This window comes from Accipiter gentilis, chromosome 11 (assembly GCF_929443795.1).
Source record: "Accipiter gentilis chromosome 11, bAccGen1.1, whole genome shotgun sequence".
Lineage (NCBI taxonomy): Eukaryota > Metazoa > Chordata > Aves > Accipitriformes > Accipitridae > Astur > Astur gentilis.
In genome coordinates, this window is record NC_064890.1 from 1,976,864 (window position 1) to 1,991,662 (window position 14,799).

General features: G+C 54.7%; 3 protein-coding genes across 11 annotated transcripts in view; 2 read left to right on the forward strand and 1 right to left on the reverse strand.

Moving 5' to 3' along the window:
- Positions 1–320: 320 nt before the first annotated feature.
- IL15RA (interleukin 15 receptor subunit alpha) lies at positions 321–8,366 on the forward strand. Of its 4 annotated transcripts, XM_049813787.1 has the most exons (7): positions 321–478; positions 6,631–6,831; positions 6,969–7,046; positions 7,314–7,550; positions 7,742–7,771; positions 8,056–8,113; positions 8,238–8,366. In XM_049813787.1, the coding sequence occupies exons 1-7, from the start codon at positions 406–408 to the stop codon at positions 8,341–8,343; spliced, it is 783 nt and encodes a 260-aa protein (XP_049669744.1). In that variant the 5' UTR covers positions 321–405; the 3' UTR covers positions 8,344–8,366. The 4 variants fall into 4 exon arrangements, with proteins under 4 accessions (XP_049669744.1, XP_049669742.1, XP_049669740.1 ...); XM_049813785.1 differs by having other exon boundaries at positions 7,314–7,771; positions 8,238–8,325; XM_049813783.1 differs by lacking the exons at positions 8,056–8,113; positions 8,238–8,366 and having other exon boundaries at positions 7,314–7,926.
- LOC126044333 (splicing factor 3A subunit 2-like) lies at positions 542–2,240 on the forward strand. 2 transcript variants are annotated; one of them, XM_049813781.1, is made up of 2 exons: positions 542–768; positions 1,345–2,240. In XM_049813781.1, the coding sequence occupies exons 1-2, from the start codon at positions 542–544 to the stop codon at positions 2,162–2,164; spliced, it is 1,047 nt and encodes a 348-aa protein (XP_049669738.1). In that variant the 3' UTR covers positions 2,165–2,240. The 2 variants fall into 2 exon arrangements, with proteins under 2 accessions (XP_049669738.1, XP_049669737.1); XM_049813780.1 differs by having other exon boundaries at positions 542–1,159; positions 1,345–1,818.
- A 989-nt stretch (positions 8,367–9,355) lies between the features above and the next one.
- Positions 9,356–14,799, reverse strand: part of FBH1 (F-box DNA helicase 1) — a 29,171-nt gene continuing 23,727 nt past the window's right edge. For all 5 annotated transcript variants that reach the window (XM_049813752.1, XM_049813753.1, XM_049813754.1 and 2 more), the window contains 5 exons: positions 14,418–14,615; positions 13,648–13,770; positions 12,896–13,002; positions 11,921–12,055; positions 9,356–11,050 (listed from right to left, as the gene is read on the reverse strand). In XM_049813752.1, coding sequence (XP_049669709.1) covers positions 10,931–11,050; positions 11,921–12,055; positions 12,896–13,002; positions 13,648–13,770; positions 14,418–14,615 — 683 coding nt within the window. In that variant the 3' untranslated portion in view covers positions 9,356–10,930. The remainder of the gene's footprint in view (positions 11,051–11,920; positions 12,056–12,895; positions 13,003–13,647; positions 13,771–14,417; positions 14,616–14,799) is intronic.

Genomic DNA, 14,799 nt, shown 5'->3' on the forward strand with positions numbered 1-14,799 from the left:
CGTCCAACCCAAACCATCCTGTGATTCTATGATGATTCTACGACCCTCCTGGATATTGACCCCCCCGCCCCCAATCAAGTACTGCAGTGACCCCCAGCTATTGCCCCCCCCCCCCGCTTTCTCTAGGGGTACCGCACCCCCCCCACCTCCCCCCATCTCCCCCTCCCCCCCTCCGGTATCTCCCCCCTCCCGACCCCCCCGACCCCCCATCCCGACAGGGCGGTCCGGTCCGTCCCTCCCGCTCAGTCCCGGCACGAAAGCGAAAGCGAAAGAGGGAAAGCGGATCGGGCCACGCCGGGCATGTCCAGCGGCGCCGGCGCCGGCGGGCGGGGGGGGGCAGAACGGCGGAGCCCCGGTGGGAGCCCCTGAGCCCCCGGCCCCCGGTGCCGCCGCCGTCCCCGTCCCATGGCGCGGCCGCTGCTGCCGCTGCTCTGCGGTACCGTCGTCCTCCTGCTGCCCTGGGCCGCCACCGCCACCGGTAAGGGGAGAAGGGGGACGTGGGGGGGGGGGTCCCCTCCGGGCTCCCCGGCTCGCTGCCGGCATGCCCACGCTACTCCTCGGGGTGCCCACGCCGTCCGTGGGGGGCTCGCTCTGCTTTCCCGGGCGTCCACGGTACTCCCTGGGGTGCCCGCACCATCCCCAGGGTGCTCGCTTTGCTTCCAGGGGTGCCCACGCCGTCCGTGGGGGGCTCGCTTTGCTCCCCGGGGTGCCCACGCTGCTCCTCAGGGTGCCCACGCCATCCCTGGGGTGCTCACTTTGCTTCCCGGGGTGCCCACGCCGTCCCTGGGGTGCTCGCTTTGCTTCCAGAGGTGCCCATGCTGTCCCTGGGGGGCTCGCTTTGCTCCCCGGGGTGCCCACGCTGCTCCTCAGGGTGCCCACGCCATCCCTGGGGTGCTCACTTTGCTTCCCGGGGTGCCCACGCTGTCCCTGGGGTGCTCGCTTTGCTCCCCGGGGTGCCCACGCTGCTCCTCAGGGTGCCCACACCATCCCTGGGGTGCTCACTTTGCTTCCCGGGGTGCCCACGCCATCCCCGGGGTGCTCACTTTGCTTCCCGGGGTGCCCACGCTGTCCCTGGGGTGCTCGCTTTGCTCCCCGGGGTGCCCACGCTGCTCCTCAGGGTGCCCACGCCATCCCTGGGGTGCTCACTTTGCTTCCCGGGGTGCCCACGCCATCCCCGGGGTGCTCACTTTGCTTCCCGGGGTGCCCACGCTGTCCCTGGGGTGCTCGCTTTGCTCCCCGGGGTGCCCACGCTGCTCCTCAGGGTGCCCACACCATCCCTGGGGTGCTCACTTTGCTTCCCGGGGTGCCCACGCCGTCCCCGGGGGGCTCGCTTTGCTTCCAGAGGTGCCCACGCTGTCCCTGGGGTGCTCGCTTTGCTCCCCGGGGTGCCCACGCTGCTCCTCAGGGTACCCACGCCATCCCTGGGGTGCTCACTTTGCTTCCCGGGGTGCCCACGCCATCCCTGGGGGGCTCGCTTTGCTTCTCAGGGTACCCACACTACTCCTCAGGGTGCCCACGCCATCCTTGGGGTGCTCACTTTGCTTCCAGGGGGACCCACGCTACTCCCCAGGGTGTCCTCGCTGTCCCTGGGGTGCCCACTCCACTTCCAGGGGTGTCCACACTGTCTCTGGGGTGCTCCCTCTGTTTCCCAGGGTGTCCACGCTACTCCTTGGGGTGCCCACACTGCTCCCCAAGGTGCTCGCTCCGCTTCCTGGGGTGGCCACGCTTCTCCTTGGGTACCCAAGCTCCCACTCGGGGTTTTCACGCTGCACCCCAGGGTACCCACGCTGCTCCCTGCGTGCCCTCACCTCTCTCTAGGTGCCCCATGCCCACCCCCGGGGTACCCACACCGCTCCCCGGGGTGCTCAGGCTGCACCACCGTGTTCCCCTTGCACCCCCCTGGGTGCCCACGCCACCTCCCCACCAGTGTCCAGGGAGGCTGGGGGTAATTTTTAGGGTCCACGTGATGGGCCCGTGGGAGCTGAATCCTGCGGGACTTCACCTTGGGTGGCGTCCACGGGTTTTCCACGGGACTGTGACTTGTCCATGGCTGAACATCGCTGCTGGACCGGGAAAGTTGCATCATATCTCACCTGTCCAAAAGCATAGAATCATAGAATCATTTAAGTTGCAAAAGATCTTTAAGATCCAACCATTAAGCTAGCACTGCCAAGTCCCACTGACCCATGTCCCTGAGCAACCCATCTACACGTCTTTTAAATACCCCCAAGGGATGGTGACTCCACCACTTCCCTGGGCAGCCTGTTCCAGTGCTTGACAACCCTTTTGGTGAAGAAATTTTTCCTAATATCCAAGCTAAACCTTCCCTGGCACAACTTGAGGCTCTTTCCTCTCATCCTGTCACTTGTTACTTGGGAGAAGAGACCGACCCCCACCTCGCTACACCCTCCTGTCAGGTAGTTGCAGAGAGCGATCAGGTCTCCCCTCAGCCTCCTTTTCTCCAGGCTAAACAACCCCCGTTCCCCAGCCGCTCCTCACGGGACTTGGGCTCTAGAACCTTCACCGGCTTCGTTGCTCTTCTCTGGCCGCAGCAGCTTCAGGAAAAATCACCATCGCGGCTCAGCGCAGTCGGCGGAGCAGTCAGGGATGCTGACAGCTCCGGGGAGCCGCTGGCGGCAGCGGCAAGACCGTTAGGACATAAATAACTGAAAATGGGGGAATTGCGAAGGATTTGCATGGAAGCGCAAGAGATAAGGCTGGAAGGGAGCGCAGAGCTTTGGGACAGCTTTAGTGCTCTCCCTTCTCCGGGCTGCTGTCTGCTGCTGAAGCTGCAACACTCTAGAAAATGAATTTATTCCTATTTCTAAACAGCCAGCAGGTGCAGTGAGGGCTGTAAAATGACTCCAGTGGCAAAAATAATACAGATAAGTCTCAGGAACAGGCTAAAAATAGCTGTCCCTGAAGTCAGTATCCTCGGACGTCCCCGTCCCGGACGTGCAGACAACGTTCCTGGTAGTGGTGATGCAATCAGGACCATCGTTCGGGGCAGTAGATGTCATCATCTGGGGTGCTAGAGAACAAGAATGATATTTATTGCTTTTAATTCACTGGATGGATAATTTGGGAGGTGCCGCAGCCCCTCTGTGCCAGCTGTGCCGATGCGTCCTGCAATGCTTGCTCCGGGCATCGCGTCCTCTCCTGCTTCCCACCCCCCGCACAGCCATTCCATTGTAAATTTTTTTCAGTTAAAAACGTGAAAAAGTTATATTTATTTCTGTGGTTTTGGCGTTTCTCATGAATTCCCCAGTCTGGAGCACAGACTTCTGAAATTTCTTTCTCTGCTTTTTTTAGCTTATAGTTTTTAAATCAATAGCAGAAAATGAGCACCGCTCTGGCCCTTTTGCTGATAATCTTCAAAGAAAAATGGTCCAGGTTTCCCTGTGTGGATTCTCCGGTGTCTAGTTGTGGTTGTGCATCCCCCTGCAGCCCACGAAGCTGGAGGGGGACACCTCCGTGACGTGGGATGATGGCATGTGGCATCATCTCCATCCCTGGGACTCATCCCGGCCGCGTGCCCGGTGCCTGCGTGGTTTGCTTCCTGACATGCCGGGACAAGCTCCCCCTCACCAGCATCATTTGAGATCGCTGGTGGAGAAAAACAAAAAGCAAAGTGAAAACATGAATTAACCATGCAAAGACACCCCCCCCCCCCCCCCCCAAATATCGTGCATGTGTTTCAACCTGGAAATCTAATGTCCGTGGGATGCAGGGAATTCAGATGGAAATAAGGCAGCCGGAGGTATTTTCCCAAAAAGGCTGGTAGTTTTGGAGGTTGGGTAACGATGCGATGCATTTTTGAGCACTTGGGCTGACACATCAATGGGAAAATTCAACCTGCAAAGCTCAGAGGGAGAGGAGACAAGCAGAGAGATGCTTTTGGCCATCCTGGCAGAGTCTTGTGTTTTTTTTGACTTAACAGGAAAACAGAAGACAGATCTTGGTTTTTTTTCTGCGTGTGAGTGCCTGACGGTGCCCAGATCCAGGGAATTTTATCAATCTGCTTCAGTAAAAAAGCAAATAAGAGAGGGAGAGGCTTGTAGTTACTGCAGATCTCCTTGCTCGGAAGCAAGAGCTTTATCACGGTCACAGCTCTCCCCATCCATCTATGCTTTACACCATTTCCAATTCACTGCCGAGTTATAAAAGAAAGCCTAAATCTTGGCCATGCACCTCCAGGGCTGTGGTGGTGCTGGAAACCTGAATCCCCACAGATTTCCTCCCCTTTTCCCTCTTGGCATGTGTTTTGTCTCATCAAACAAACTGAAATCGGTGCAGCGATGGCATGAGATACCAGGGTTGTGATCCTGGAGAGCAGAGACACAGGGGTCTTGCCATCGAAGGACTTGGGCATTTTTTTGGAAGAGGAGATTATTTTACAGTCAAATCAACCAGAAAAAAAAGAAGTATTTTGGTGGGATTAGGATGATGAGATCAGGTTTTGAAGCTGAAAGGCATAAGCAGGACTTGCAGGTCCCTGTTTTTCCTGGACATTTTTGACGCTTCTGGCTGGATTTCCCAGTATGCTTCCTTTGCAGATGTGGCTGTGGGTTGTCTAGGCACTGGAAAGACTTTTTGTTCCATTTATGGCACAGCTTCAGGTCTGGCTACGTGTGAGGGAGTTGTGAAATGACCCGTGGCGTTTCTTTGAAACACTCCCAGAGATTTCGCCGCTGCCGCCTTGAGAGGAGGCTGAGAACTGACATGTTCAGCACACGTGTAGCCACTGCATTGCTCCTGCTCTCCGGGCATGGTGGCTGCAGCTCTTTGGGGTGTCCCAACGCTGGGGGACACAGCACAGACCCAGCCAAGCACCAAAATGGAGCAGAGCCCCCTCGCCCCCCCAGATGTTCTGGGGATACATAACAAATTGGGCCAGGAGATTTTTATCTCCGGGTGTTTTGGGTGCATATTGTGTTCCTGTCCCCACTGCCATCACACCCCTGTCCCCAATGGCCTCCTGACCCCATCACCGACGCATTCCTATCCCTGTTGTGCTCCTGTCCTCACTGCCATTGCGCTCCCATCACCATCCTTCTCCCGATCCCAGCCCAACCCTACATTCCTCCATACCAAATGTGCATCATCCCGGCTGGACATTGCTCCATCCATGCATCACATCCTGGCCATGCATTGCTCCATCCCAGCCATGCATCGCTCCATCCCAGCCATGCATCACTCCATCCCGGCCATGCATCGCTCCATCCCAGCCATGCATCGCTCCATCCCAGCCATGCATCGCTCCACCCCGGCCATGCATTGCTCCGTCCTGGCCATGTATTGCTCCATCCCGGCCATGCATTGCTCCGTCCTGGCCATGCATTGCTCCATCCCAGCTATGCATCACATCCTGGCTGTGCATCACTTCATCCCAGCCGTGCATTGCTCCATCATGGCTGTGCATCACGTCCCGGCTGTGCATCACTTCATCCCAGCCATGCATCGCTCCACCCTGGCCATGCATTGCTCCGTCCTGGCCATGCATCGCTCCATCCCAGCCATGCATCGCTCCATCCCAGCCATGCATCGCTCCATCCTGGCCATGCATTGCTCCACCCCGGCCATGCATTGCTCCGTCCTGGCCATGCATTGCTCCATCCCAGCTATGCATCACATCCTGGCTGTGCATCGCTTCATCCCAGCCGTGCGTTGCTCCATCATGGCTGTGCATCACGTCCCGGCTGTGCATCACTTCATCCCAGCCATGCATCACTTCATCCCGGCCGTGCATCGCTCCATCCCAGCCGTGAGCTGCTCCGGCCTGGCTGTATACTGCTTTATCCACGCTGTGCATCTCTCCATCCTGGCCCTGGAGCACCACGTCTCCACGGCGGCTCATGTCAGGGGACAAGAGCTGGCAGCGGCCAGAGTCACGGGTGAGCCATTCCCACGCTGTGACAGGGGTGCAGGCGTGGGCACGGTCTCAGGGCAACTGAGATACTTTCTCCGTTGCACCAGAGAAAAGAAGTGAAATTGTAATACCCTCTTGTGAAACCGCATCAAATCAAGGCCAAAGGGGAAGTACGAACCCTCCTGGGGATAAGAAAAGTCGTAACCCGTAGCCCATCACCACCTCATTGCCCGGCCACATGATGCTCAGATTCCAGCTGCTTCCAGGGCCGTGGGCTGCAACCTCCGGCAGGTAAAAACCCTGGGAAGTGGTTGGAGTATTCACGCAACACCTGGAATTTTTCATGTCCAACTGCAAAACGAGCAGAGAAAAAAGGGGGAGGCGAGTGTGGCTGAAATGCAGCAGCTGGTGACAGGATGCAGCCGGGGCTGCTGGCCTGGGACGGTCACTGCAAGGGGATGAATTTCTGCAAAAAGTCTTCAGCAACCGGAGGGGCCGCTACAAGTGACCACAAACGTGCTGGAAACAGAGTTTTCTGCTTCTCCGTCCCCCGTGCACAGGCACAGCCATCTCACCGCTGTCTTTTTGCAGGCTGGATAAGGCTCTCCCAGCCCCAGGACAGCACCAGTAACCCCCTTCCCACCCCCTGGCAGGATTTGACCACCTTGGGTGCTGTTCAGCCCAGCGAGCCGGGGCCAGAAGTTGCCTAATCTCCCTCTTGTGATCTCCATCTCTTTTTTTTGTCCCCCGCTCCGTTCCAGCGCCGGCGCGATGCAGCCGCCCCAAGGACGTGGCCAACGCGCACATCGACGTGGGCAACAACACGCTGCTCAACACCCGCCTGCGCTACACCTGCAACCCGGGCTACAAGCGCAAAGCCGGTACCTCCAGCCTCATCCAGTGCATCCTCCGCGACGGTTCCACTGAGCCCGACTGGACCCACACCACGCTGCAATGCATCCGTAAGCCCTCGCTCAGCAGCCAGGACGTGATGGGGACCGGGGAGGGGGGAGAATTCCATCACCGACGCGGCAGAGGAGGATGCAGGGTGACGTGGATGCTGCCATTGATGCTGTCTCTGTGTTGTGTCTTCCCGAAGGGGACCCGGCTCTACCTCCGCAAACCCCCAGCCCCGAGCTCCTGACCGTGCCGCACACCGAGGGGACGACCCAGAAGGGTGAGGAAGGGGCAAACGCGGCCCACGGCGGTTGGTTTGGGACCGCCGTGACTGCGGGTCACGGCAAAACCACAACCACCGTGGTGTGGAAAGCAAAATATTTCAACGGGGAGATCAAATTAAGTCAATCGCGTGAAATTATGCCATTTTGTCGCCCTCGCTGCAACCTGCCCAAAGCAGGCATGAGGCTGAGCACTGAAATCACAGTGCTGCCTGGAGCGTGCCTTTTAATTTTTGAAATTAAAATGTTTTACACCATTTTCCCAGCAGGAACCACTGATGCCAGCCCGACCTCCAACCCCTCTCCAGCAGCAACATCTGGGATGCCGGGAGCTGCTGGCCGGTCACCCATGCCACCAGCGACTGATGGGCCGTCACTGGAGAAGTCCACGCTGCCAGAGATGCCCCCACGGCTACAGACATCCACACCGGGAGAGGGGATGGCCCCAGGGTCATCTCTGGGGACAACCCCGCTGCCCACCGCCCCCACGGACCATGCTGCAGGTCGGGCCACCTGCCTAGGGAAAGATAACCTTCCAACAGGGCTAGGTTCAAGCGGCAAAGGCTCTTTTACTTTTTCAATGCATTTTTTTTTTTCCTTCTTTCCAAACCCCTTTTTAGTGAGGGTCTCCCCCAGCATCCCCACCTTTCCTAGCTTTGCAGCTAAAAATCTCCATTTCTCTCTTCTTTTCCAGTCTCCATCCAGACCCTGGCCTCTTCCATTGGTAAGCCGGGCAAAAAGCTTATTTTGGCAAGCAGGGGCTTATTTTCTTTATTTTTTAGCTTAAAAGCCCTCCCTGGGGCTGTGGGAGGTTTATGCCGTGGTCGAGGGCAATGCTTCCAAGGGAGGAAGGATGCAGCACCCAAATTTCCTCCCAGAGTGGGGAGGGCACCCTGTGAACGCGCAGAAAGCATTTTTGGCTCTTTGTGGAATCATTTTGCTTGAGCTGGGCCATGCCCCGGGCCACACATTGGAAGATGCTTATCAGTCACTGCATCTCCTCTGCAGGGCTCCCGGTGCTGGTGGTCGCCGGTATCGTGGCCTGCTGCTGCTGGAGGATGAAAAAGTAAGTGTGCCGAGCCCCACGAGGTCTTTCCACCCCGGTGATGAGTTGTCCTCGGCCTCTGCGCTTTCCTGAAAGCCGAGGGAAAAGCCTTGGGATGCCGGTGATGCTCCTCTCCCTTCCGCAGGCGCACGGGGCAGAGCTACGCGGTGCCGGTGACAGCCATCCCCATGGTGGCTCCCGCTGCTGAGAACGATGAGATGATGCTGCCTGGCGTCTTCCCCACGGGCTGAGTACCCACCGCCAGGCAACTCAGTGCACCCACTAGCCCGGAGGATGCTCGGGGCTTGGATGGAAAGCTCAGACGCTTCCACGTGGCACGTGGCAGAGCATGTCCCGGTCCCCAGCCGTCCTCCGTGCAGAGCATCCTCACCCTGGGGACACGCAGCTGCTCTTTCTGACCTGAACAAGTGACTCCTGTGGATGAGACGACTCCAGCACCCAAAGGTGCGCGGGTGTCCCATCTGTGTGGCTGAATGGTGGGTGGGTGAACCCCAGGTGGCGCGGAGGTGGGGGATGTCCTGTGTCAGGAGCCAGAATTTGGAGGAGGTGGTCCTGCAGGTGCTGGTGGTCAGCAGGGAGTGGAGGTGCCTGCCCCAGCGGAGGGTGTTTGGGGTGGCAGGGGTGACGCTGGGCTACCCTGCCCCGAGCAGCACCCATCCCCTGGTCAGGAGCAAGGCCAGAATTGGGCCAGCTGGACGCTAGCCCCTTCCCTAGAGCTGCTTTGCCCCCCAAATTGCCCCAAAACCCAGAGAGCAGCGCTGCTCATGGAAGAGAGAGAGAGAGGGACCCAGCTGAGCACCCCCCTGCCACATCCTCACCCCATTCCTGCTCTCTTGCAGCCATTCACCAGTGAACCCGCAACCGCAGCGAAGAGTGCTGGTGCCTGCCCGCCACGGTCACAGGGGTCAACCCTCGTACGCAGCTCAGGGATCCTTCGGAGGCACTTTTGGCACCGACCCCAGGTGCCCACCGGCTCCAGCCACTTGCAGGGGACCACAAGCAGGAGTGATTTCGCTATAGACACTATCAATGACTGAAGGCAGTAACACGACCTAGGAAATATTTTCCTTTGTGTGTTTTCCCTTTGTCCATCATCAGTTGTTATCCCCTCATTCCCCCCTTGCTACAGAATGGGCAGCTTTATACTGGTGCCATTTTATGTATAAAAGTGTATATATTGTATGTAAAATAATGCATACACAGCAGTTGATTTTTTTTGTCTGGTCGGGCGTCTCGGCAGCCATGACGGTGGGGAGGACACCGGGGACAGATGTGAGCTGGGTTGGGGTGAAGTCCATCTCCACAGCAGCAAGGGCTCACTGGCCACCAGTGGTGCCATGCTCTAGGGCAAAGGGTGAGGGCAAGGTGGCAGCTGCCATCACTTATTTGGCTCAGCTGGATGGCAAAAGGGTTTTCAGTAGACAGCTGGAAAGCAGTAGGTATCTAGCAACTTAACTTCCATGTCCTTTCCTCACCGCTGCGTCTTGTCCTCCTGTTTGTGCCACCGCTCTGGACCGTCAGAGCTGGAGGAAGCAGCACGTTGGATGCGTGACGGACCAAACCCTCCGGCAATGGCGCTGCCTCTCCACAACGTACCACAGGATGGTTGGAAAACAGGTGAGGATGGAAGGAATCGCTGGAGGTACCTGGTCCAACATCTGCGCTGAGCTTTGCGGTCACCTCCAACATCCAAGTCCTGGGTGAACTGCCTGCACTTGGGTGGGCAGAAGAGGTAAAAGCCTTTTGAAGTTAGTGCTTCAAAAGTGAAAGGAAAGCCAGCAAAGCAGTTACCATTCAATGAATAACCATGGAAATCAACAGGATGTACAAGTTTCCTCCAGCAGGCATGGCTCACAGCTCTGGGCCCATGTCCAAGAGCAGATCTCTTCTGAAATTGGTTTCGGTTTTGATCTCCACATGACACAGGCTCTGGTACAACAAGCAACGGTGTCAAGTGGAGAGCATAAGCCACCACCTGATTTACAAGAGCACCACTGCTTGCACCACTGCTACTGTGATGGCTGGTAAATAAATGCAACTCAAGATGACTTCTTAACAGAAGGGAAGAGAAAAAAGAAAGCATTAAGGCTTTCTTCTTTTTTTTTTTTTGTTAAAAATTTAATTTTAGGATTAAAAGCACTCTCCAGTTTGTCTCTGAGTTAAGACTGAAACCAAACCAAAGCAGTTCTTCAGATGCTGCCTCTCTTCTTCCCTTATGGTTTCCTGTAGGGAGAAGGGAAACAGAGCCTGGGAAACCCCTTGGCTGCAAGTAAGGAAAATTAATTCAGCTGGGAAAGACTAATGACTTCCTCCCAGAGCTGATAGTAAAAAGTCCATTTTCTAGGAATAAAGTTTTCCTTTGGGTACTTTTCAGCATCGCATTTCCTCTTCTTCTGGTGGCTCAGAGGGATTTCACCAAGGCATGATGTAATGCAAATAGGCAAGGATATCCTGGCAGTTTGGTCACTGGAGCTGTTTTCCTGGTGACAGAGGTAACAGAGGAGTGATGCTCAAAAAAAAAAAAAAAAAAAAAAAAAAAAAAAAGCCATCCTGTCCAATACAGCTTACATAGTGCATATTCTTCTGTGCAGTGATGCAGTGCAGGCCATGCTGACCAGCTCTTGGAGGGCAAGGCAGGGCTGGAGAAAAGGTCTCGCACCTCCTTGCAGAGAGCCTGGAGGGGTCCTCTTCGAGCTGGTCTGAAATCCTGCTCCAACATCCACCTGATTTTGGAGCTGGGATGTGACAACAGGTCTTGTCCTGCACCCAGGATGGCTCCGGGCCATAATTAGTGCTCTGGGGAGCTGGAGGGCTTCATTAGAGCTGCACGGGCTGTTCCTGAAGTGCTGGGAAAAAGGTGAGTGGTGTCAGAGAGCCAAAGCGCTGCCGCGTGCAAGCGTGGCAAAGGTAGCCACCTGCATCCCTGCTGCCATTGCTCTGTGGGGGAAAGAGAGGAGAACTGAGAGAAGAGGATGGCTGGAGGAAGGCTTCCAGCCTCGGATACAACCCCCTCACATCCAGGGAAGAGATCAACCATGTGCCCAAAGCATCTCCTGCCACCTCCCTTGCAAGGAAATCCCTTATCTTGTTTAATAGCTGCAACAACCAAAATGTCCCTGTGTAGGTCTTTGCTGGTGAAGGACAAGGCTTTGCTTGTCTCAGTGCTCATGGCCCCTGCTGATGGCTTGAAGCCATCTGCTATCTCTTGTCATGGACATGGAGCTCCACCACATTTACTGCGTGCTTGCAGATCCCGGTGCTAGGGAAACTTGGCCTTCACCGCACCTTCTGGGCATGGATGAACCCCAGAGCCAGAAAGTGGCCAAAACTGGTCCCAAAAGTCAGACTGTCACTTCCAGCTGGCTGGCAGGGGCGAGGGGTGCTCTGCTAACCTCAGATAATGTTCGATGACCTTGGCAGAGGCTCTAAGAGTCAGATATGGGATCTGACACAACAAAACCCCCAAACCGGCCCCACCTGAGACCACAATTAGTCTCAGCAGAGAGGTTAAGACTTGAGTGGACCCATGGGAACTGCAACACCACTCCCAATCATGCAGTTGGGAAGTCACCCCGTTATGAGCTGGGGTTGCGAGCAGAAGTAAAGGGCCAGGGAGCTGTGGGCATGAGATCCAGCTACCGGACTTTCCCTGGTTGCTTCCACTAAAGCTTAGCACTCAGGTTGTCCCTCCCCAGTGCAATAGCTCAGAACTGTCCCAGTGCACAGCAGCCCTGCAAGCGGCCGGAGTGGCTCGTGAAGGCTCCCGATTCAGAAACTTGATCTCAAAGGCCCGGGGAGGGGACGTACGTGAGTCAAAGGGAGCTTCTTCACAACCAGCCTGGAGCTGGACTGCAGTGTTTCTGTACACAGTGGCATAGAACAAGCGATGGGGGCCCCGTCCTTTGCAGCTTCACTCATCAGCTCCACCCGAAGGAAACGCTCCTAAGAAACAAGAAAAAAGGGAACAATGGTCAAGAGGGAGCTGAGATACTGGAACAGGTTGTTTCTTTTTTTTTTTTTAACCCCCTGGGAAGTGACTCGCAACATTATTTTTTTTATAAAACAAAACAAAAAAATCCCAAACCCCTGGTGACAACAGAAATCAAGCAGAAGCCAGCAAAAGCTTGTGAAGAAGGAAGTGAGGAAAGAGCTGGCAACCACTGCAGACAGAGAAAAGGGAACCTACGCAAGATATGAAGTCAGGATCTGTGGAAGACAACACCCAAATGCAAGGACTATGAAAAAAAATGCTGCAACCTTGTGCCTTGCTATTGAAACCACGGTGCAGGGCAGTGTGAACTGAGGAAAAAATGTGACCTCAGCTATTCTGGTCTATGCCAGCAAAAGCCATGGCATAGTCCACGCTCAGCATGAATCTTAGGATCAGGGTGAATCTTATGATAATCCTCTTTTATGCTCTTCTAATACATACACCCCCTCCAAACACAATAACCAGAGATGTGCAGATTTTATGGGTAGCGGGTGCTGACTCTCCCATTCTGCCCAAGACATCATCACTTGCAGAGCTGCCTCAAGACTCCAGATCCTAATGAGACTGGGAGACGAGGGTGTGCCTGGGAGTTTGCCCTCCCCAGGCGTCTGCTCTGCCTCTGGAGTGCTCACACATCAGCTGAGGAACTGCTGCAGTTCACAGGCAGTGCTGCTCAGTCAGATCGCACACGATGATGGCTTGCTTTGGTGCAGCATGCTATGAAGTGCAGGTATCAGGGACCTAGAGTGCCCCGCTTGAGGATCTGCTTACCTTGGAAAGATTTCACTTACCCCAGCCAATGCTAAAAGGTTTTCCAGGGACTTCGACATTAGCAAATACTTCTTTGCGCGTGTCACTGCTACATAAAGCAGGTTCCATTCATCCTCAGGATACATGCCTAGGTTGGAGGAAAGATCATCAATAGCTTTAGAGAACAAGGACAAACAGCTCTGCCGTTCTTCTAATGTTTCAACTGGTATTTCTGGAAGGACGCTCAGTGTTTCTCTGGGAAAGCATGAACTTGCAGAGCAGCACAGCTGTGCAGCACTCACTCTCCTGCATTTGCTGTGCAGTTCCCAATACCACCGATAGCTCCTGCCTCATTCCATGTTCCTCCCTCCAGGCAAAGGCAGGACTCTACATGCCCACAGAAGCAGCTCACTGCTATGTATTTTCCCACCTCCTGGGCACAGAGTTGTCACTGGAGGAGTTTCTCAGTCTCTAGCTTCACTGTGCAAGCTCCTTTCTGCTCACTAGGAAGAGATCAGCTCTTCCAAAGCATGCACCTAGGCAAAGGAGTGTCTTTCCCAAGCGTGGAGTTGATCTTTCTCTGTTGCTAGATGGCTACAAGCTCGACTGCAGGAATACTCCCCTGCCCTTATCTTGCTGTGAAGGAAACTACAAAATCAATAATCACCAGGACAGCCAGTGGCACTTGACAATGCTGAGAAGCACAGGCTCACATGACAAGCACCAGCAGCATGCTTTGCTTCCAAATCTTTCCAAACTTTCAGATCAGGATGGGTACCAAACACATCCTTACCGATATTGAAGTTAGTTCTCTGGTGATCGCCACTGAGATGCGGTACTTGCACAAAGTCATCTGCAATCAGCACCGTATCAAACTCCAGGCCTTTGGCTTGATGGACAGTACCTATTAGGTAATCTGTAACCAGCACACGTTGGGAACAAGAAGGAAAAAAGGTCACCACAGCAATAACGGTACTTTTCATTTCACGAGGTGCCGAGTCAAATGAAATTATTTCATTCTGCATTCATTTCACTTCTTCCAGGATATAAATCAGAAGCCTCTGATCAAAGCACCTCTATTGGGAATCTAGACTGCTGAAGACAACTTCCTTTCCAAGGAAAATGCCTGGCTGTCAGCAGCCTGAGCCCCAGCCCCAGCTCCCAAACAGGAATGCTCTTTATTTGATGACTTTTTTTACTCAATTGCTTCGTCCCCTCCCCAGATTTTAGGCAGCAAGTTGCAGGGTAACTCCAACAGGAATCCCCAAAAGCAGGACAGAGTCCTAGGGATTTCCAGCTGGAAGAAATATTGTGTCCAAAGGTTTATTTACCTCTAGCAAAGTCACATCAAGCAATCTTCTGGTGGCAGATTTACTGCCCTGAACTCTGCCTGGAGTCCCAGATGTACTCCAGAAGCTACTGTTCAACTTCCTTTGTTCCTAAAAGAGTGACTTGACCCAAGCTTAGCCTTTTTGCAGAATGAAGTGGATTCAGCACTGAAGCTGGATTGAAAAAAAAAAGACCTGAATTTGCTCCTCTATCAACGACACAGTTTGACTTTACCTGCCATGGCTTCTTGTGACACGTGGCTGCTCTCAATCCTCTGCACCAGCTCAGGGATCCGCTCTTTGTACTTCTCCACTATTGCAATCTTCACTTCCAGGTCTTTGTCATCTACGTGCTCTGCATACTCCCTTAAACCGAGGAAGCCCTGAGTTTCTTCCCATTTTCTGATAAAGGAGTCATTTATAACAAGGTTTGCTGAAAAGAAAGTAGCAGATGACATGAGTTTATTTGACAGGCATGTATAATGGCATTTTTAAATTCTAATAAAATTTCAGAGTACGTATTAGGGAAGGCAAGTGTGGGGCAGTGGATGGACTGCTGCTGTGGGATGCAGGGGCTTGGGATGCACTCCTCACTCCATGATGGGTGGTTTTCACTC

What these genes read in the sequence shown, in the direction of transcription:
- IL15RA (XM_049813783.1), top strand. Translation starts at nt 406, where the DNA reads ATGGCGCGGCCGCTGCTGCCGCTGCTCTGCGGTACCGTCGTCCTCCTG. An exon ending in CACCACGCTGCAATGCATCC is followed by an intron (nt 6,832 to 6,968) that starts GTAAGCCCTCGC and finishes GTCTTCCCGAAG; the next exon opens with GGGACCCGGCTCTACCTCCG. An exon ending in CGAGGGGACGACCCAGAAGG is followed by an intron (nt 7,047 to 7,313) that starts GTGAGGAAGGGG and finishes CCATTTTCCCAG; the next exon opens with CAGGAACCACTGATGCCAGC.
- LOC126044333 (XM_049813780.1), top strand. Translation starts at nt 542, where the DNA reads ATGCCCACGCTACTCCTCGGGGTGCCCACGCCGTCCGTGGGGGGCTCG. An exon ending in TGCTCACTTTGCTTCCCGGG is followed by an intron (nt 1,160 to 1,344) that starts GTGCCCACGCCA and finishes TTGCTTCCAGAG; the next exon opens with GTGCCCACGCTGTCCCTGGG.